General features: G+C 42.8%; 1 protein-coding gene across 1 annotated transcript in view; it reads left to right on the top strand.

Moving 5' to 3' along the window:
• Nucleotides 1-21,695, top strand: part of ccdc88c (coiled-coil domain containing 88C) — an 86,068-nt gene that overhangs the window by 36,085 nt on the left and 28,288 nt on the right. The window contains exons 5-17 of the mRNA XM_023994229.1: nucleotides 6,212-6,270; nucleotides 8,977-9,060; nucleotides 9,564-9,704; nucleotides 9,834-10,030; nucleotides 10,256-10,337; nucleotides 10,763-10,921; nucleotides 13,126-13,272; nucleotides 14,848-14,992; nucleotides 17,434-17,615; nucleotides 19,661-19,798; nucleotides 19,913-20,197; nucleotides 20,367-20,912; nucleotides 20,989-21,228. Coding sequence (XP_023849997.1) covers nucleotides 6,212-6,270; nucleotides 8,977-9,060; nucleotides 9,564-9,704; nucleotides 9,834-10,030; nucleotides 10,256-10,337; nucleotides 10,763-10,921; nucleotides 13,126-13,272; nucleotides 14,848-14,992; nucleotides 17,434-17,615; nucleotides 19,661-19,798; nucleotides 19,913-20,197; nucleotides 20,367-20,912; nucleotides 20,989-21,228 — 2,405 coding nt within the window. The remainder of the gene's footprint in view (nucleotides 1-6,211; nucleotides 6,271-8,976; nucleotides 9,061-9,563; nucleotides 9,705-9,833; nucleotides 10,031-10,255; nucleotides 10,338-10,762; nucleotides 10,922-13,125; nucleotides 13,273-14,847; nucleotides 14,993-17,433; nucleotides 17,616-19,660; nucleotides 19,799-19,912; nucleotides 20,198-20,366; nucleotides 20,913-20,988; nucleotides 21,229-21,695) is intronic.

Here is a 21,695-nt window from a genome sequence, read left to right as displayed (position 1 = left end):
CATGCTACCACCCCAGTGCTTCACGGTTGGGATGGTGTTCATCGGCTTGCAAGCATCCCTCTTTTTCCTCCAAACATAACGATGGTCATTATGGACAAACAGTCAGAGGACATTTCTCCATGTGCAGTTGAAAACCGTAGTCTTTTTTTTTATGGTGGTTTTGGAGCAGTGGCTTCTTCCTTGCTGAGCGGCCTTTCAGGTTATGTCGATATAGGACTCGTTTTACTGTGGATATAGATACTTTTGTACCCGTTTCCTCCAGCATCTTCACAAAGTTCTTTGCTGTTGTTCTAGGATTGATTTGCACTTTTTCGCACCAAGTACGTTCATCTCTAGGAAACAGAACGCGTCTCCTTCCTGAGCGGTATGACGGCTGCGTGGTCCCATGGTGTTTATACTTGCGTACTATTGTTTGTACAGATTAACGTGGTACCTTCAAGCATTTGGAAATCGCTCCCAAGGATGAACCAGACTTGTGGAGGTCTCCAATTTATATATTTTTTCTGAGGTCTTGGCTGATTTCTTTTGATTTTCCCATGATGTCAAGCAAAGAGGCACTGAGTTTGAAGGTAGGCCTTGAAATACATCCACAGGTACACATCCAACACATCCAGGTACACATCCAATTGACTCAAATGATGTGAAATTAGCCTATCAGAAGCTTCTAAAGCCATGACATAATTTTCTGGAAGCTTCCAAGCTGTTTAAAGGCACAGTCAACTTAGTGTATGTAAACTTCTGACCCACTGGATTTGTGATACAGATTATTTCACTTATAATTCACTGTATGTAAACAATTGTTGGAAAAATTACTCGTGTCATGCACAAAGCAGATGTCCTAACCGACTTGCCAAAACTACAGTTTGTTAACAATACATTTGTGGAGTGGTTGAAAAACGAGTTTTAATGACTCCAACCTAAGTGTATGTAAACTTCTGACTTCAACTGTATAACCATCCATTTATCTATCGTAGTTTACGAGAATTCGTACAAAGTCAATTTCATGATGCTTAAATAAATTTTGTTTTTAAGTTGAGGCGTGTTCAGGCGATACCATTAAGGCGGATTTTGGGTGGTCCATGTGATTTTTCTGTTCTCTCTCACACACACAGTCAATATGGAGTGACATAGTGTGGGGCTTACAGACACACAGAGCCTGCAATAGTTACCTGCGTTCGAACCATCAAAGAACCGTCAGACCTAGAGCTCTGAAACTTTAGAGCTTAAGTCGGTAGTGCACGGTGAGTTGTGTCTCTAGAAGGTTCTCAGGCTGAGAAACAGCCTCGTCCATTTGCAATGTCTTCAATTCATTTAACATCGCAAAAATGACGACATTTAGAGAAGTACAAGAATCACAAGACTAGGTACATTGAACAATGTCAATGTCAGAACTGGACCCGCGGCTCCAATTTAAAAATAAAATAATAATGGTTTTAACAGAAGGCGCTATGAATTGTGGGCCGGCTTTGAAATATGCGATAGTTGGCTTCTAAAAGAGTTGGACAAAGTAAGTTTGTCAGTATGTATAAGTTTGGTGTCAGTATGATATCTTATTGACTGATGACTGACTTGATGACAGTATAATATATTGGCATTGTGCGTTTTACATTGCGAATGGACAGTGTACATTTCCATTGTATTTAATGAGGGATTTCCCATCACCAAATAGACAGGCTGAAATCAACACCAACGAGTGATGGAGAGGAACCACTATCACTGCTCGGCCATCCCGAGTTCAACAAGCCAGTCAATTGGGCATTTCTGCAGTATATTAGAGCATGTCCAATTCGTGATGCTAAATGCCCATTGTAATACATTGCAAATGGACAGTGTACAATTATACATTTCCAATATATTTAATGAGGGATTTACCTTCACCAAATGGACAGGCTGAAATCAACACCAACAAGCGATTGGACAGTGTCCAATTACACACATGCTATATTGTCAGTGTGAACATGTTCTTCTGCAAGTTAACAATGTCCATTGCCAATGTATATCCATAAGTACTTCCCATTACGAAATGGACATGCTGAATCAACACGCATGAGAAATTCTGACTTCCTGTGATCAAATAGATCTTCTAGGTTGATTCAGGGCTTAACATAGTGATGTATATCATTTGGTCAGTATATAGGCCATCTCGACATTATATATGCCATTTGGACATTATATATGCCATTTGGACATGGTTCACTGACTTTTGGGCTCTGGCTAACTCTGGCTAACTGATCATATATGACAAAGGCCTTTTGGGCAAACTGAATATAATAAGAAAAATGTAGTCTGGTTACTACATATATATATAATTGACAAGAAAAATACATTTTGAAAAATGGTACAAAACATACTTGATATGAGGGTTTACAATTTAGAAAAAAATTAGATTTAGAAAATTTCACCCTTGAGCCCTGACTTTGACCATTTCCCATATGAAATCCTACAAAGGAGCGCGCTCACCCCCTCAGGGATTTTTGGATAGTGAGACCTGGCATTTGCCATGTTCCGCTTGCAGTATGTTTTTGATGAACTGCCGTCCATTTGAGTGGTGTTTGCGATTTGTGTATATGGTTCGCCCAATGCCAATAAGTAGCCATTCATTTTTGTCCATTTCATGGGGGTCTTCCCTTACCACTAGATAGGCCTGCTGAAAAGCCAATTGGCTATACAGTGCCTTCAGAAAGTATTCACACCCCTTAACTTTTGCAGATGTTGTCTTACAGCCTGAATTAAAAATGTATTAAATTGAGCTTTTGTGCCACACAATACCCCATAATGTCAAAGGGAATTATGTTTAAAAATGTATTAAATGATAGCTGAAATATCTTGACTCTAACAATTAAACCCCTTTGTTATGGCAAGCCTAAATACGTTTAGGAGTAAAAATATGCTTAAGTCAAGTTGCATGGATTCGGTGTGCAATAATAGTGTTTTAACAATTTTTTAATGACTACCTCATCTGTACCACACACATACTTTTATCTGTAAGGTCCCTCAGTCGAGCAGTGCATTTCAAACACAGATTCAACCACAAAGACCTGGGAGGTTTTCTAATTGAATGTTCCCATGTCTAGTTAGTCTTGACTTAAATTGGCTTTAAAATCAATGGCAAGACTTGAAAATGGCTGTTTAGCAATGATCAACCACCAACTTGACAGTGCTTGAAGAATTTTGAAAAGAATGTGCAAATATTGTACAATCCAGGTGTGCAAAGCTCTAAGAGACTTACCCAGAGACTCACAGCTGTAATTGACGCAAAATGTGATTCTAACATGTATTGACTCGGGTGTGAATACTTATGTCGATTTGATATTTCTCTTTCATTTTCAATAAATTTGCAAACATTTCTCTAAACCGGTTAGTCGAGGTAATATGTACATGAAAGTAGAGTTAGTGACTATGTTAACAGAGAGTAGCAGTAGTGTAAAAGTAGGTTCTGGGTAGCCCTTTGATTAACTGTTCAGGAGTCTTATGGCTTGGGAGTAGAAGCAGTTAAGAAGCCTTTTGAACCTAGACTTGTTGCTCCGCTACCGGTTGCCGTGTGGTAGCAGAGAGAACAGTCTATGACACGGGTGGCTGGAGTCTTTGACAATTTTTAGGGCCTTCCTCTGACACCGCCTGGTATAGAGGTCCTGTATGGCAGGAAGCTTAGCCACAGTGATGTACTGGGCCATATGCACTCACCCTCTAGAGCCTTGCGGTCGGAGTCCGAGCAGTTGCCATACCAGGCAGTGATTAAACCTGTCAGGATGCTCTCGATGGTGCAGCTCTAAAACCTTTTGAGGATCTGAGGACCCATGCCAAGTCTCCTGAGGAGGAATAGGCTTTGTCTTTCCTGCTTCAGGACTTTCTCAGTGTGTTTGGACCATGATAGTTGGTTGGTGATGTGGACGCCAAGGAACTTTAAGCTCTCAACCTGCTCCGCTACAGCCCCGTCGATGAGAATGGGGGCGTGCACGGTCCTCCTTTTCCTGTAGTCCACAATCATCTCCTTTGTCTTTGAGGGAGAGGTTGTTATCCTGGCACCACACGGCCAGGTCTCCGACCTCCTCCCTATAGGCTGTCTCATCGTTGTCGGTGACCAGGCCTACCACTGTTGTCATCGGCAGACTTGATGATGGTGTTGGAGTCGTGCCTGGCAATGCAGTCATGAGTGAACAGGGAGGTTTGAGGATCAGCGTGGCAGATGTGGTGTTGCCTAGCCATACCACCTGGGGGTGGCCCGTCAGGAAGTCCAGGATCCAGTAGCATAGGGAAGTGTTTAGTCCCAGGGTCCTTAGCTTCATGATGAGCTTTGAGGGCACAATGGTGTTGAACGCTGAGCTGTAGTCAATTAATAGCATTCTTGCATAGGTGTTCCTTTTGTCCAGGTGGGAAAGGGCAGTATTGAGTGCAATAGATTGCATCACCTGTGGATCTGTTGGGGTGGAATGCAAATTGCAGTGGGAATAGGGTTTCTGGGATAATGGTGATGTGACCCATGATCTGCCTTTCAAAGCATTTCATGGCCACAGATGTGAGTGCTATGGGTCGGTAGTCATTTAGGCAGGTTACCTTAGTGTTTTTGGGCACAGGGACTATGGTGGTCTGCTTGAAACATGTTGGTATTACAGACTTTGTCAGGGACATGTTGAAAATGTCAGTGAAGACATTTGCCAGTTGGTCAGCGCATGCTCGGAGCACACGTCCTGGTAATCCATCTGGTTGGGGTATGTACGTACGGTGACGTCATCTTTGCACTTATTGATGAAGGCATTGACTGATGGCTTTGAGGAGCACACCACATCAGAAGAATCCCAGAACATTTTCCTGTCTCTGCTAGCAAAACAGTCCTGTAGCTTAGCATCTGTTCATCTGACCACTTTCTTATTGACTGAGTCACTGGTGCTTCCTGCTTTAGTTTTTGCTTGTAAGCAGGAATCGGGAGGATATAATTATGGTCAGATTGTGTCTGTGTGTGGAGTAAAGAGTTTATTAGAGTTTATAGAGTTTATTTATTTGTTATTTTTTCCCCCTCTGGTTGCACATGTAAAGTGCTGGTAGAAATTCGGTAACTTATTTACATTTCCCGACATTAAAATCACCGGCCACTAGGAGCGCCGCCTCCTGGATGATAGTTTTCTTGCTTATGGACTTATACAGCTTATTGAGTGCTGTCTTAGTGCCAGCATCGGTTTGTGGTAGTAAATAGACAGCTACGAAGAATATAGATGAACATGCTCTTGGTAAATAGTGTGGTCTACAGCTTATCATGAGATACAAAACATTGAGACTTCCTTAGATTTCATGCACCATCTGTTTACAAATATGCATAGACCGCCAACCCTTGTCTTACCAGAGGCCGCTGTTCTATCTTGCCGAAAAAGCTTAAAACCCCACAGCTGTATGTTATTCATGTTGTCGTTCAGCCACGAATTGGTGATACATAAGATGTTAGTTTTTAATGTCCTGTTGGTAGGATATACGTGATCGTAGTTCGTCGATTTTATTTTCCATTGATTGTACGTTGGCTAATAGGGCGTTGTACGTTGAGGCGGCAGGTAGCCTAGTGGTTAGAGCGTTGGACTAGAAACCGAAAGGTTGCAAGATCGAATCCCAGAGCTGACAAGGTAAAAATCTGCAATTCTGCCCCTGAACAAGGCCGTCACTGAAAATAAGAATTTGTTCTTAACGGACTTGCCTAGTTAAATGAAGGTAATTGTTTTTTATAAAAATGGGACCTATGGTAAAGGGAGATTACCCGCATGCCGTCGGATCCTTACAAGGCACCCAGACCTTCGCCTTCGATGTCTCTTTCTCCTGTAAATGACTGGGATGAGGGGCCTATTCCTCCAGTACGGGCTGAGTAATCGCTGTCCTGATATCTAGAAGCTCTTTTCGGTCATAAGATATGATGGCAGAAACATTGTACAAAATCTGTTACAAATAACGTGAAAAAACACACACAATTGTTTAGGGGATCGTAAAACGCCAGCCATCTCCTCCGGCTCCATCGTAGTGTTAAATTGGATAAAAATTAGACTGGTGTGCCACTAAGGTTAGGGGAAAGGTTAGATTTTAAAATGATATTTTATGACTTTATGGCTGTGTCATAGTGACTGCCCTGCAGAGCTGTGGGATTTAAACCAAAATCGAATCTGAGCTCAAACTCAATTGGCTATAAGGAAAGGGTGTTTTAATAAGTTATGTCTTCATCTTTCATCTTCAACAGGCAAGGGCATGGAGGAGGTGAAGAGAATGCTGCTGTTGATCCTAGGCTGTGCTGTACAGGTAACAGCCTTTTCTAACATATTCGACAGATCTTTCTTGCAAAATTGATTTGATCTCAATGATAATCTGAATGAATATAGTTAAAATTACAAAACATTAACAACCCCTTTTAATTGAGCCAACCAGGTAGGCCTACTTTAGAATTAGATTCCCATGAGTCGGTGTGGAAGCAGTCAGTCATATACTTTTATTATACTGTGAACTATCTGCTTTGGCAAACATTAAACATATTGTGTGTACAGTACCAGTCAAAAGTTTGGACACAACTACTCATTCAAGGGTTTTTATTTATTTGTACTATTTTCTACATTGTAGAATAATAGTGAAGACATCGAAACTACACATATGGAATCATTGTAGTAACCAAAAAAGTGTTAAACAAATCAAAATATATTTTAGATTTTTCAAAGTAGCCACCCTTTGCCATGATGACAGCTTTGCACACTCTTGGTATTCTCTCAACCAGCTTCATGAGGAATGCTTTTCTAATGGTCTTGAAGGAATTCCTACATATGCTCAGCACTTGTTGGCTGATTTTTCATTCACTCTGCAGTCTAACTCATCCCAAACCATCTCATTTGGGTTGAGGTCGGGGGTTTGTGCCAGGTCATCTGATGCAGCACTAATCACTCTCCTTTTTGGTCAAATTTCCCTTACATAACCTGGAGATGTGTTTTTGTCCTGTTGAAAAATAAATTGTAGTCCCACTAAGCGCAAACCAGATGGGATGGCGTATATCTGCAGAATGCTGTGGTAGCCATGCTGGTTAAGTGTGCCTTGAATTCTAAATAAATCAGTGTCACCAGCAAAGAACCCCCACACCATCAAACCACCTCCTCCATGCTTCAGACCAATGGACATATTTCCACCGGTCTAATGTCCACCGCTCGTGTTTCTTGGCCCAAGCAAGTCTCTTCTTCTTATTGGTGTCCTTTTTAGTGGTTTCTTTGCAGCAGTTCGACCATGAAGGCCTGAATCACGCAGTCTCATCTGAACAGTTTATGTTGAATTGTGTCTGTTACTTGAACTCTGAAGCATTTATTTGGGCTACAATTTCTGAGGCTGGTAACTCTAAAGAACTTATCCTCTGCAGCAGAGCTAACTCTGGGTCTTCCTTTCCTGTGGAGGTCCTCATGAGAGCCAGTTTCATTATGGCACTTGATGGTTTTTGCAACTCCACTTGAAGAAACTGTCAAAGTTCTTGAAATGTTCCGGATTGACTGACCTTCATGTCTTAAAGTAATGATGGACTGTTTCTCTTTGGTTTTTTGAGCTGTTCTTGCCATAATATGGACTTGGTCTTTAACCAAATAGAGCTATCTTCTGTATACTACCCCTACCTTGTCACAACACAACTCCTTGTCTCAAACGCATTAAGAAAGAAAATCGACAGATTAACTTTTAACACTGCACACCTGTTAATTGAAATGCATTCCAGGTAACTACCTCATGAAGCTGGTTGAGAGAATGCCAAGAGTGTGCAAAGTGTGGCTACTTTGAAGAATCTCACATTTAAAATATATTTTGATTTGCTGAACACTTCTTTGGTACTACATGATTCCATATGTGTTATTTCATAGTTTTGATCTCTTCACTATTATTCTACAATATAGAAAATAGTAAAAATAAATAAACCCTGGATTGAGCAGGTGTCCAAACTTTTGACTGGTACTGAATGTGTATAAATGTATACGTTTGTCACATATACCGGATGTGAAATGAGCTGTTTTACAGGGTCAGCCATAGTAGTATGGTGCCCCATCAGGCAAATTAGGGTTAAGTGCCTATTTTCTTTTTCACGTTGTCGACTCAGGTATTTGAACCAGCTACATTTTGGTTGGCCCAGCACTGCTAGTCTACCTGGCGCCCAACCTTGCACCTGATCACACCAGGAAGTATGCATTGGCATAACTTTACATGTTAGAACGCATCCCTGTATTAACTGAAACTGATAACAGGCTGTTGCTGTTGCACTAAAGTTTACTGTTATCTTATCAGCATTTTATGAATCAATTCAAAATGTCCCTCAAAAGTTTTGAGATTAATTTCTCTTTTGAAATCAACATGTCCAGTGTAGCACCAATATCACAGAGCATGTAAGAGGCTCAGAGAGAGAAAGGGTTAAATAGTGCAGGGCCCACCCACCTGTACCTATACCAGAGGCTGTACTGTTCCATTCCCTTGGCTCTATCTCTCTAGCTTCAGCTCTGTACACTATTGTTTTCATTCCCTCCAATCCCCTGGCCTCTCCCCCTCCTTTTTTCTCTCTCTTTGTTACACTGCCCTGGTTTTTCCTGTTCCTGGGGAAAAAGCAGGATAGTGATGAAGTGTTGAATAGTTGACTTTTCCTCAGTTATTTTTCTGATACCTAAAAAGAAATGTCAACGTCATGCATAGATGTAATACATTTTCTAAGTTGATGCTTCATTTATACCTCTTAATTGTTTTCTCCCCATTGAATGGTAATTACTCAAGTCTGTGCTGCCTTAAGTCCTCCACATTACCCTTAACCGTATTTCTATAAGATTTAGAACATTCTTTTCATATGGTTTATTCGGTTTTATGACCATTCAAACACCCAGTCCTTTGTGTTCAATAGAGAATGTGAAAACCAAGTCTTAATCAAAATGTTTTTCTGATTAGTTTATAGTCGCGACCTATAGGTATCTCTAATAGAAATGCCTGCCGTTGTTACTTCCTCTGCAGTGTGAGAGGAAAGAAGAGATCATTGAGAAAATCAAACTGCTCGACATCGAGAAGCAGGCAGCCATCGTCTCCCACATTCAAGAGGTGAGTAGTGCAGGTGTTCACGTCAAAGCAGGCACACATGTTCATGCACATCAGCCTTTTTTTTGTAGTGATTTTTTTTCTTCTCCTCACTATCTTCAGGTACGCATCTGGCTAAATTTGGCACATTTACAGAAACCTTGATTGATGTGCACTGTCCCTGTCAAATAAATCTAATGATGTAAAGACATATTCAGGTTTTACTCCTAGGCCTACACTTTAACAGTATGTCATTTCCATTGACATTTAGGCAATCATGTTCATGCATGTCTGTCAATTTGTTCATTGAGAATCTTTTATCACATGTACTTTGCATCTTCACATAGACACATTCAAGTCTTATTCCCAGGCCTACAGTAATATATTCCTTTTGACAATATAATTTTTTGCTTCACAGACCCAGAAATACAAGGGAGAGGGCACTGTTATTACACATGTATTGGGTTTCAATGTAGAACTTATGGCATTCCTGTTGACATTGTTATATTGTCTGTCTACCCCTTCAGGTGACCCATAACCAGGAGAATGTGTTGGACATGCAGTGGCTGGAGCTGCCAGACATGCCCCCTGAGGAGCTCGACCCCCTGTCCCGTAACATGGCCCTGCACCTCCGCAAACTCATAGATGAACGAGATGAATGTGCAGAGGTTGGTATCAAAGACGGAACAAGTCTGAAACGCATCCAAATCAACTGTATTACCCACAATAAGACTTGATTTGTGCACTTTCTATACACAGTCAATAGACTGACAGAATTCTTCTCCACCATCCTCCAGGTGATTGTGGAGCTGACCCAGGAGAAGGACTACCTCCAGTCCCAGCAGCCCTCCAATCACATGGGTTACCCCTGTCCTGAGAGGACTGTGTCGGGCCTGGACGGACCCGTCTCACTGCTGTCCAAAGAGGACCGCCAGCACCTGGCTGTGGAGCTGGCCGACACTAAAGCCAAACTGAGACGCTCACGGCAGGAACTGTGAGTCAGAATAGGGGAGAGGTTAGAGTCGGGGATAACATTTTAGCGTTTAGTACATTTTATTAAGACAAATAATTCCCTAAGATGTTAACTTCAGAAACACTGCAAGCCCTCTATCAGATAATATATTGACTCTAAATAAACTAAACTTAACATGATTACAAAAATGTATATATGTCTGAATAAATTGATTTGCCAACCTAATATGTGCTGTCTCTCTCCCAGGGAGGAGAAGACTGAGCATCTGATGGATACCAAACATGAGGTAGAGAGGCTGGACCTGGAGATGCAGAAACTCAAGCAAGAGGTGTGAATTTTCTCTTTCATTTTGGCTTCCCCCCCTTTTTTCTCTCTCCCTGTTTCTCACTCACTTATGTAAACACACTGAAACCCAACTTTCCCTTATTTTCCAAGTCAGGATAAAGTTTCCTCCAAATCTTGACCACAAATGACATGTTAGAAAAGCTTTGAAATTTAATCTTCAGAAGTTTCACAGTAGTGAACATTTTAGCTGATGTCATATTCTCAAAGCCATTACCATTTTTGGATATTCACATGAGACCAGGAAATTCTGAAATGGAAAGATTTGTTATTTAGCTGTAACCTCCAGTACATCTAGTTTGTTGTACAATTCATGTGCCTTTACTTTGCAGCAACCAAACAGGCAGTATACAATTTCTGCAATTATAACCTCCAGACCAGATCCATAGTGTGCTTTTATGCCCTGTGCAGAACATGCAGGTGCTGGCGGAGGCACGGTCGGCGCGTGCCTACAGGGATGAGGTGGATGCTCTGAGGGAGAAGGCAGCCAAGGTGGACAGACTGGACACAGAGCTGTCACGCTGCAAGGAGAGGCTACACGACGTCCACTTCTACAAGACACGAGTCGAGGTGAGACACACTGAGCATTGAGTTTCATTGATTTAAAGTCACCAACATCAATTTTATGAAAGCTGGAATAAAATACAATACTGTACATTAACAACACATGTAAAAGGAAAATACCTTTGTTTGCTCCACTGTTCATGCACCTTTGTTTGAAAGTGAGTTAGTGACAGCATTTATTTTTCTCATTATCAACACACATCCGCATGTATAGCCTATCTCATCTGTCAAGACGGATTAATATTGGTTGTGCATATTAAGACCCATAATCCATAGCAGCACGTCTTTCACGTCTCTGGGTCAAATCAGTTCCACTTCATTGACTAGAACCCCTGCTGTCTCTGTCACAGGGTAACAATGGCACCTCCTGATCAGCAGAATTGAGTTTGTCCAGGAAGGGAGCTCCACAGCTGTTAGTGGCAGGCCTTTGAATCACTATATTTCATATTGTCTCCATCTCTGCCTCATTTATATTTCACACTGTCTCCTTACTGAGAATAAAAAATATATATATATTCGCTACATTTCAGTCCGACTGAACAGAATTACAAATCACCTTGCTTCCCCAAATAACTACTCATTATGTGATCAAGATTAGAAAACATGCACAGCGTCTCAGGCCAATCCCCTTCAACACGCTGTATATATCCCTCTGTTTTAGGGCTGTCCCCCGACAAAAATAAGAATCTTCATTGACCAATCAATTGGTCGAAAATTGTAAACATGTATTTTCCAAATATAGACACACCCTATGTGTTTTTAATAAAATCAACTATATCTACTGAACTTGTCTGACGCTTTAAGCATGCTGTTTGATTAAATCATTAAGACACATAAATGACTTGAGAGAGCCAGAGATAAAGATGGCCTAACTGGAAGAAGAAAAAAAAACGGTTCCTGACTCTCTTCCTCCCACTGCTTAATTCTGCCATTAAGCTCCTAAAGTTGCTGGTAATAGGGTACGTTAGCGGTCGGCAACCTTTTTCAATTTGGAGTACCAATTTACTCTTACCATTTCTACCGATCTGCTTGCCAGTTATGATTTTCATATGCACATTGATGTGTAACGGTATAATTTAATTTCCAATAGTTTCATAACCACATGACAATGATTTATCTAAATGATATCTAAATTAAAATTATTCAAATCTAAAAGCAGGTAGAAAATATCCTGATAAAAATTTATATGAATCCTATAAATCACATTGACTATCATGGCCTGTCTGCAATGAACTTGTATCAACTATCGACTGTGTCCGGGCCCGAAGCTCGCGTCCAACATTGTATCAAATATTCTAGGCCCTCAGTTTCCTGCGCAGGTGATCTCAGGACTGACAGCTGTAGGCTATTTGTGCAAGGAATAAGAAGTAATTGGGTGTTTTATGTTTGCACTGGACCTGAGCATTACATTTTTCCCGTTCATGCCGAGTGGTTATCGATAGGGAGAGAGTTGGAAAATGTTTCAAATACTTTGAGGAGCTATTGTCATTCTCAATGGATAATAAAAATACTTTGTTTACTTGCTGTTTGAGGTGAAGAAAAAAATGCTTTGAAAAGCTCCACAAGCTCATTAGTGGTGGTGAGTTAAGACAATCAGAAATAGTATCAGATCCCAAATGGGCACATTTATAGCCCTACATTTGTGTGCAGGCCAAGTAGCCTATGCCTAATTCTATGCGTAATCAGGTGCGCGTCCTTACTCAACGTTGACAGGAGGGCTCCAAACAAAAGACAATTAATAAATTGGCAAAACTCGTAAATGGAATGAAATCAACCAAAACTTGTTTCTCACAAGTGTAGCATGCGTTGTGAGCGCTGCAAACATGTCCGTGGTGATATAAGTAATGGGGAATTCATAGACACTAACAATCAAATGGCAAACAATTCACACAATGAAGTTATGAAACCGTGAATTTGCAGGAGAGTGCGCATTCTGGAGAGATACTGTAAGTTCCTTTTGCATCTGAGCCACACACCCCTTTTTCTTGGACCTTGGCATCTCCGCGACCTCAATGGATTAGTCCACTGAGATGGCCGTGAATCAGACAGGTGTCTTGTGTGCCATTTAGGAAAAAAACCTTTTAAAAATGTAGTTATTTTAAAAATCTTGGTCAACCAACAGTTTATCGACCAGTCAACTAAATGGGGTCAACCCTACTTTGTTTCCATCTGACAGTTTGTCTGTGTTTCTTCTGTGTGTGTGTTTCCAGGAGCTGAGAGAGGACAACGTGACTCTGATTGATACCAAAGCCATGCTGGAAGAGCAGCTGGGGGCAGCCAGGGGGCGCTGTGACAAACTACATGAGTTGGAGAAGGAGAACCTGCAGCTGCGCTCCAAACTGCATGACATGGAGATGGTAATAAAAGCAGTAGGGATTGGTCCATCTGTCTGTTTGCCTGTACATCTGTGTGTGCTATATGTCGGTGTATGTTATGTCATTGCAGTGTTAGTGTATACAGTGCCTCCGGAAAGTATTCAGACACCTTCACTTTTTCCACATTTTATGTTACAGCCTTATTCTAAAATGTATTTAATAAAAAAAATCCCCTCATCAATCTACACATCATGCCCAAGAATGACAAAGCAAAAACAGGTTTTTAGAAATTTCTGCTAATATATTTGGAGCATCTCCCATTTTTCTCTGCAGATCCTCTCAAGCTCTGTCAGGTTGGATGGGGAGCGTCGCTGCACAGCTGTTTTCAGGTCTCTCCAGAGATATTAGATTGAGTTCAAGTCCAGGCTCAGGCTGGGCCACTCAAGGATATTCAGAGACTTGTCCCAAGCCACCCCTGCATTGTCTTGGCTGTGTGCTTAGGTTCATTGTCCTGCTGGAAGGTGAACCTTCGCCCTAGTCTGAGAACCTGCTCCAGAGCACTCAGGATTTCATCAAGGATCTCTCTGTACTTTGCTCTGTTAATCTTTCCATCGATCCTAACTAGTCTCCCAGTCCCTGCCGCTGAAAAACATCCCCACAGCACGATGCTGCCATCACCATGCTTCACCGTAGGGATGGTGCCAGGTTTCCTCCAGACATGACGCTTGGCATTCATACCAAAGAGATCATTCTTGGTTTCATCAGACGAGAGAATCTTGTTTCTCATTGGCTGAAGTGTCCTTTAGGTGCCTTTTGGAAAACTCCAAGCGCGCTGTCATGTGCATTTTATTGAGGAGAGGCTTTCATTTGGCTGCTTTACAATAAAGGCCTGATTGGTGGAGTGCTTCAGAGACAGTTGTCCGTCTGGAAGGTTCTTCCATCTCCACAGAGGACCTCTGGAGCTCTCTGAGTGACCATCGGGTTGTTGGTCACCTCCCTGACCAAGGCCCTTCTCCCCCGATTGCTCAGTTTGGCTGGACGGCCAGCTCTAGGAAGAGTCTTGGTGGTTCCAAACTTCTTCCATTTTTAAGAATGATGGAGGCCCATATGTTCTTGGGGACATTCAATGCTGCAGACATTTTTTGGTACCCTTCCCCAGATCTGTGCCTCGACACAATCCTGCCTCGGTGCTCTACAAACATTCCTTTGACCTCATTGCTTGGTTTTTGCTCTGACATGCAATGTCAACTGTGGGACCTTATATAGACTGGTGTGTGCCTTTCCAAATCATTCCCAATCAATTGAATTCACCACAGGTAGACTACAATCAAGTTGTGGAAACATCTCAAGGACGATCAATGGAAACAGGATGCACATGAGCTACATTTTGAGTCTCATAGCAAATAAATGTGATACAATTTCTAAACCTGTTTTCGCTTTGTTATTATGGGGTATTGTGTGTAGATTGGCGAGGAGAACAAATTAATTTAATCCATTTTAGAATAAGGCTGTAACGTAACAAAATGTGGGAAAAATCAAGGGGTCTGAATACTTTCCGAATGCACTGTTAACTGTATATATGTTGGTGTGTGTGTCTGACCCTGCTGTCCCTCTCAGGACCGGGACACAGATAAGAAGCGCCTGGAGGAGTTGATAGAGGAGAACATGCTGCTGGAGATCTCTCAGAAACAGAGCATGAACGAGTCTACCCACCTTGGCTGGGAGCTGGAGCAGCTTGCTAAGAACAACGACAACAGTGACAGTAAAGGCGCACACACACATATTCTCTCTCTCACACACACACTAAACATGTGTAGGTTTTTCCCCAGCTACATCACTGAGTTGTGGTACTGTTCAGTTCATAGGTTCTTTTTCTGGGGCCACCCATACGTAACATGTATGCATGCATGTAGTCACTGTAGGGTCTGCTAAATGGCACATATATTATTCTGCTGACAGCCAACATGTATAAATCATCTTCCATTAGTGCCTGATGGAGATTTTGGTTGAAAAATCTAAGATTCTCAGTGAATCCTGCCAGAGCTTGTGGCGCAACCTAAAATAAAAATTCTGTTCAACACTATGCTGTTGATACTTGAACTAGAGAATTGAATTGTATCATAGTTTCAGTTTTTTTTATTAGAGAGGGTGAACATCACTGTAGATTTGCACGACAGGTCTTTGCATTGGTGTGTGTGTGAGGGGTTACATTTTGGCCTCTGTGTTGAAGTTAAAATTTCACTCTGTATTGTCAGAAAGGTAATATAGTAACTCAGCAGCTGCCTCAGCTGTTTCCCTCAGCCTCACATTTATCACAGTGCCTGGTCCTCTAACTGTCAACACATACAGACGTGCTCAAATTTGTTGGTACCTCTCCACAAAAAACGAAGAATGCACAATTTTCTCTGAAATAACTTGAAACTGACAAAAGCAATTGGCATCCACCATTGTTTATTCCATATTTAATAGAAATCCATCTTTGCTTTAGATTTTTTATTCAACATAATATTGTAAATAAGAAAACAAATGAATATGGCATGGACAAAAATGATGGGACCCTTAACCTAATATTTTGTTGCACAACCTTTAGAGGCAATCACTGCAATCAAATGTTTTCTGTAGTTCTCAATGAGACTTCTGCACCTGTTAACAGGTAGCTTGGCCCACTCTTCCTGAACTGCTCCAGCTGTCTCAGGTTTGATGGGTGCCTTCTCCAGACTGCAGGTTTCATCTCTTTCCATAGATGTTCGATAGGATTCAGATCAGGACTTATAGAAGGCCACTTCAGAATTGTCCTATGTTTTGTTCTTATCCATTCTTGGGTGCTTTTAGCTGTGTGCTTTGGGTCATTATCCTGTTGGAGGACCTATGACCTGCGACTGAGACAGAGCTTTCTGACACTGGGCAGAACATTTTAGCTCCAGAATGCCTTGATAGTCTTGAGATTTCATTGTGCCCTGCACAGATTCAAGGCACCCTGTGCCAGGCACAGCAAAGCAGTGCCAAAACAGAACTGAGCCTCCATGTTTCACTGTAGGTATGGTGTTCTTTTCTTAAAAAGCTTCATTTTTTCCTCTGTGAACATAGAGCTGATGTGACTTGCCAAAAAGCTCCAGTTTTGACTCATCTGTCCAAAGGACATTCTCCCAGAAGGATTGTGGCAAATTCCTTTCTGGCTTTTATGTTTTTCTTTCAAAAGTGGAGTCCTCCTGGGACTTATTCCATGGAGTCCTGCTTTCGCTCAAAAAGCGACAGATGGTGTGATCAGAAACTGACGTGCCTTCACCTTGGAGTTCAGCTTGTATCTCTTTGGCAGTTATCCTTGGTTCTTTTTCTACCATTCGCACTATCCTTCTGTTTAATCTGGGGTCGATGTTCCTCTTGCGGCCGCGCCCAGGGAGGTTGGCTACAGTTCCATGGACCTTAAACTTCTTAATAATATTTGCAACTGTTGTCACAGCAACATCAAGCTGCTTGGAGATGGTCTTGTAGCCTTTACCATTACCATGCTTGTCTATTATTTTCTTTCTGATCTCCTTAGACAAATTTCTCCTTTGCTTTCTCTGGTCCATGTTCAGTGTGGTGTATACAATGATACCAAACAGCTCAGTGACTACTTTACTCTATTCAAATAGGCTGAATGACTGATTACAAGATTGGATACGTGTGATACTAATTAAAGAAGCAAATTAGGTTGAAACATCACTGTAATCCAATTATGTATTATCTTTTCTAAGGGGTACCAACAAATGTGTCCAGGCCATTCTAGAATATCTTTGTAGAATAAGCTATAATTAATCTTTTCACAGCTTCTTTGCTTTATTCTATGACATACCAAAGGCATGCAAGTATACATGATAAAATAGCTTTTAATTTCATCACTTTTTTTCCAGGAGGAAAGAAGCATTATTCAATGAGCTGTAAGGGTACCAACAAATTTGAGCACGACTGTATATATCATGTAAATCTACACACAATACTTATGATATAGAAATCTACAGTGTGCTATAAATGTGGCTGACTCAAACTTTCCACACCGATTCAGTCAAAATGAAAAATATCCATTATGCAAGCAGCCAAAGCCTCTCTGTCAATCACTTCCACCCACTATTCGAAATAAATAAAGACACACTTATGATCCCAATCTCATACTGTACAGTACACAAATGCCTTGGATTAATCAATCCCCCCCCCTCTGTGCAGCGCGCAAGTCATTTGTGTTTGAGCTGAACGAGTCTGCGTCGAGCCGTCTGCTGAAGCTGGAGAAAGAGAACCAGGGTCTGCAGACCACCATCCAGGAGCTCAGAGAGGCTTCCCTAAGTCTAGAGGAGGGCCAGCTACATACCTTGGAGCTGGAGAGTGAGAACCAGGGCCTCTGCAAGAAGGTACTGTACAGACACACACTGATTGCGCATAGACACACATATACTAGAGACAGACTGACAGACCTGCGTACATGCACACTCAGCCACTCTGATGCACGTACGCACAGGGATGGGGGTCACACACCTTGAATACAGAAAATAAGCATGCAGAAGGTACTGTATGCGGGTCCCACATACTTTTATAGATTGACAGTCTGTGTGTTGTGGGATACTATATGCTGGTCCCACATGTCCTATAAAGTTGGTCTGCAGTATGCATTGCAGTATGTTTTGTGGTGCAGTTAAAGCATGCGGGTGGGCGCAGAGCAGCATGTACCGGATTAATGCAATATTTCTCTAGTATTTGGCATTGGCCCAGCACCGGTGTGTATGTTTTTAATGTACAGTGCGTTCGGAAAGTATTCAGACCCCTTGACTTTTTCCATATTTTGTCACGTTAGACTTTTCTAAAATGGATTCAATTGTTTTCCCCCCCTCATCAATCTACACACAATACCCCACATAATAACGAAGTGAAAAACAGGTTTTTAGAAATGTATAAAAAAAATAAACACGAAATATCAGTATTTCAGATCCTTTGTTGAAGCTTATTTGGTAAGATATTACAGCCTCGAGTCTTCTTGGGTATGACGCTACAAGCTTGGAACACCTGTATTTGGGGAGTTTCTCCCATTTCTTCTCTGCAGATCCTCTCAATCTCTGTCAGGTTGGATGGGGATTGTTGCTGAACAGCTATTTTCAGGTCTGTCCAGAGATGTTTGATCGGGTTCAAGTCCAGGCTCTGGCTGGGCCACTCGAGGACATTGAGACTTGTCCCAAAGCCACTTTTGCGTTGTCTTGGCTGTGTGCTTAGGGTCATTGTCCTGTTGGAAGGTGAACCTTCGCCACAGTCTGAGGTCCTGAGCACTCTGGAGCATGTTTTCATCAAGGATTTCTCTGTACTTTTCTCTGTTCATCTTTCCCTCGATCCTGACTGGTCTCCCAGTCCCTGCCGCTGGAAAACATCCCCAAAACATGCTGCTACCACCACCATGCTTCACCATAGGGATGGTGCCAGGTTTCCTCCAGACGTGTAACACTTGGCATTCAGGCCAAAGAGTTCAATCTTGGTTTCATCAGACCAGAGAATCTTGTTTCTCATGGTCTGCGAGTCCTTTAGGTGCTATTTGGCGAACTCCAAGCGGGCTGTCATGTGCCTTTTACTACCATTAAGGCCTGATTGGTGGAGTGCTGAAGAGATGGAAGAACCTTCCAGAAGGACAATCATCTCCACAGACAACTCTGGAGCTCTGTCAGTGACCATTGGGTTCTTGGTCACGTCTCAGACCAAGGCCCTTCTCCGACGATAGCTCATTTTGGCCGGGCGGCCGGCTCTAGGAAGAGTCTTGGTGTTTCCAAACTTATTTTATTTAATAATGGAGGACACTGTGTTCTTGGGGATCTTCAATGCTGTAGATTGATTTTGGTACCCTTCCCCAGATCTGTGCCTCGAAACAATCCTGGCTCGTATCTCTACGGACAATTTCTTTGACCTCATTGCTTGGTTTTTGCTCTGACATTCAATGTTAACTGTCGGACCTTATATAGACAAGTCTGTGCCTTTCCAAATCATGTCCAATCAATTGAATTTACCAGAGGTGGACTCCAATCACGTTGTAGAAACATCTCAAGGATGATCAATGGAAACAGGATGCACCTGAGCTCAATTTCGAGTCTCATAGCAAACGGTCTGAACACCTTATTTATTTCTGTTTATATTTTTTATAAAAATATCTGGAAAGCTGTTTTCGCTTTGTCATTATAGGTTGTTCCGTGTAGATTGAATATTTATTTAATCAATTTTAGAATAAGGCTGCAATGTAACATGTGGAAAGAGTTAAGGAGTCTGAATACTTTCCGAATACACTCTCTCACACACTTCTGACATTATGCTTTCATATTTATTACCTCTTTGCTCTGGCTTGATTTTGTTCATTTAGTGTTTGTGCTTTCTATCATGATTGTCATTCATTTTGTGTCTGCTGTTTCCTCCATTCCTTCACTAGCTGGAGCATCTGCAGACCCTGCTGGACCAGGAGAAGCAGACCACCCAGGACATGGAGGGTCTCGGGGAAGATCTGCTCAAAGACAAGCAGAAACTGGATAAGGCTCTGGAGACACTGCAGTCAGACAAGGACAGACAGGTACACACTACTTCTAACCTTACACATGCTAAATGCACCACTGATTGTGTGTGTCATCGATGGTCCCTCTTATGTCACTGTTGTCCCACCTGACTGTCTTTGTGTGTTCTCCAGATCTCTGAGCTGGAGCAGGAGAAGGAGCACCTGAGCCAGGCGGTGAGCTCCCTGCGTCAGCGCGCCCAAGCCGACAGTGAGGCTCGGGTCAGGGAGGTGGAGACGGAGAACCGCGTCCTCCACCAGACCATCACGGACACAGGGTCCAAGCTGGCCCGGCTAGAGGCCCAGGGCAAGGAGTCGACTAAGGAGCTGGAGACACTGAGGGAGAGGGGGGAGCGCTGTGAGGAGCTGGAGAGGGAGACTGCACATCTGGAGAGGAGCAAGGAGCAGCTTCAGAGGGAGGTGAGGGAGGTCATTCTTGCGCTCACACTTGTTTTGCCATATCTGCAGAGGTCTTTGAAGAATGTTTTACTTGCAGTGATTGTGGATCCCAATCAGTGTATTCAACTTAGGTAAAACAACCATATATCACAATGATTTCAACATGACTAAACTGTAAATGTAAACATAGGTGGCGTCTCTGATGATCACGTGTGACCGGGCCGAGGCCCTGGAGAGAGACAACGCTAGCCTGGAGCAGGACAACCGGAGGCTGAAGAAGCAGGCGGACACGGCCCAGAACATCAGCCTGCGCCTGACCACTCTGGAGAAGGACCACAGCCTCCTGGACCAGGAGAACCTGGAGCTCCGCCGCACTGTGGAATCTCTCCGGCCGGCCGCCGTGCGCCTGCCCCAGCTCCAGCAGGAGAATGGGGAGCTAGAGCGGGAGAGGGAGGAGCTGGCCCGGTCTGTGGAGGAGCTGAGGTCCCAGGGGAAGAGGGCGGAGAGGCTGGAGATGAGCGTCAGCAGCCTGGGTCAGGAGAACCAGAGGCTCCAGCAGAGCCTGGACAATAGCTGCACCAAGATCCAGGGGCTGGAAAGGGAGCTAAGGCAGGCTGAGGCCGAGACAGGGGGGTTAAGAAGGGAGCTGGAGGAGGTGTGCCTGGTGGGGAAACGCCTGGAGGTAGTGGAGAAGGAGAAGAGGGGGCTGGAGCAAGAACTGGGCCAGTCAGAGAAGGTATGTCTGTGTGTTATGTGTAAACTGTAGTGGCTGTGTCTTAAGTACTCCTGATTTCAATTCAATTAAATTGCAGGAGAGGAAGCAGCTGGAGAAGGAGGCACGGAGGCTGTGGCAGCAGCTGGAGGTGAAGGAGGGGGTGCTGGAGGAGAGTGCTCTGAGGCTGGCCTCCCTGGAGAAGGAGGGCATCACCAAGGAGAAAGAGCTGGAGAGGTTAAAGGAGGTGACTGGGAAAGTCAAAGAGCTGGAGAGGGAGAACAAGGAGCTGCAGAAACAGGCCACGATTGACAAGAGGACCCTGGCCACACTCCGAGAGGTATGTATGGGGAAGGTCTGAGGATAATATAGGCTACAGTAGATTGTAGAGAAGTACGTGTACTATGCAGTATATACAGTGCCTTCGGAAAGTATTCAGACGCCTTGACTTTTTCCACATTCTGTTATGTTACAGCCTTATTCTAAAATTGATCAAATAATTTTTTTCCAGCAATCTGAAAATACCCCATAATGACAAAGCGAAAACAGGTTTTAGAAACCTTTGCAAATGTATTAAAAAGAAAAAACAGATACTGTTTCCATTGATCATCCTTGATGTTTCTACAACTTGATTGAAGTCCACCTGTGGTGAATTCAATTGATTATACATGATTTGGAAAGTCACACACCTGTCTATGTAAGGTCCCACAGTTGACAGTGCATGTCAGAGCAAAAACAAAGATATAAGGTCGAAGGAATTGTCCGTAGAGCTCCGAGACAGGATTGTGTCGAGGCACAGATCTGGGA

The sequence above is a fragment of the Salvelinus sp. IW2-2015 genome, linkage group LG9 (genome assembly GCF_002910315.2).
Source record: "Salvelinus sp. IW2-2015 linkage group LG9, ASM291031v2, whole genome shotgun sequence".
NCBI lineage: Eukaryota > Metazoa > Chordata > Actinopteri > Salmoniformes > Salmonidae > Salvelinus > Salvelinus sp. IW2-2015.
The sequence above is the reverse complement of the archived record's forward strand: the minus strand, read 5'-3'. Positions and strand labels throughout refer to the sequence as shown.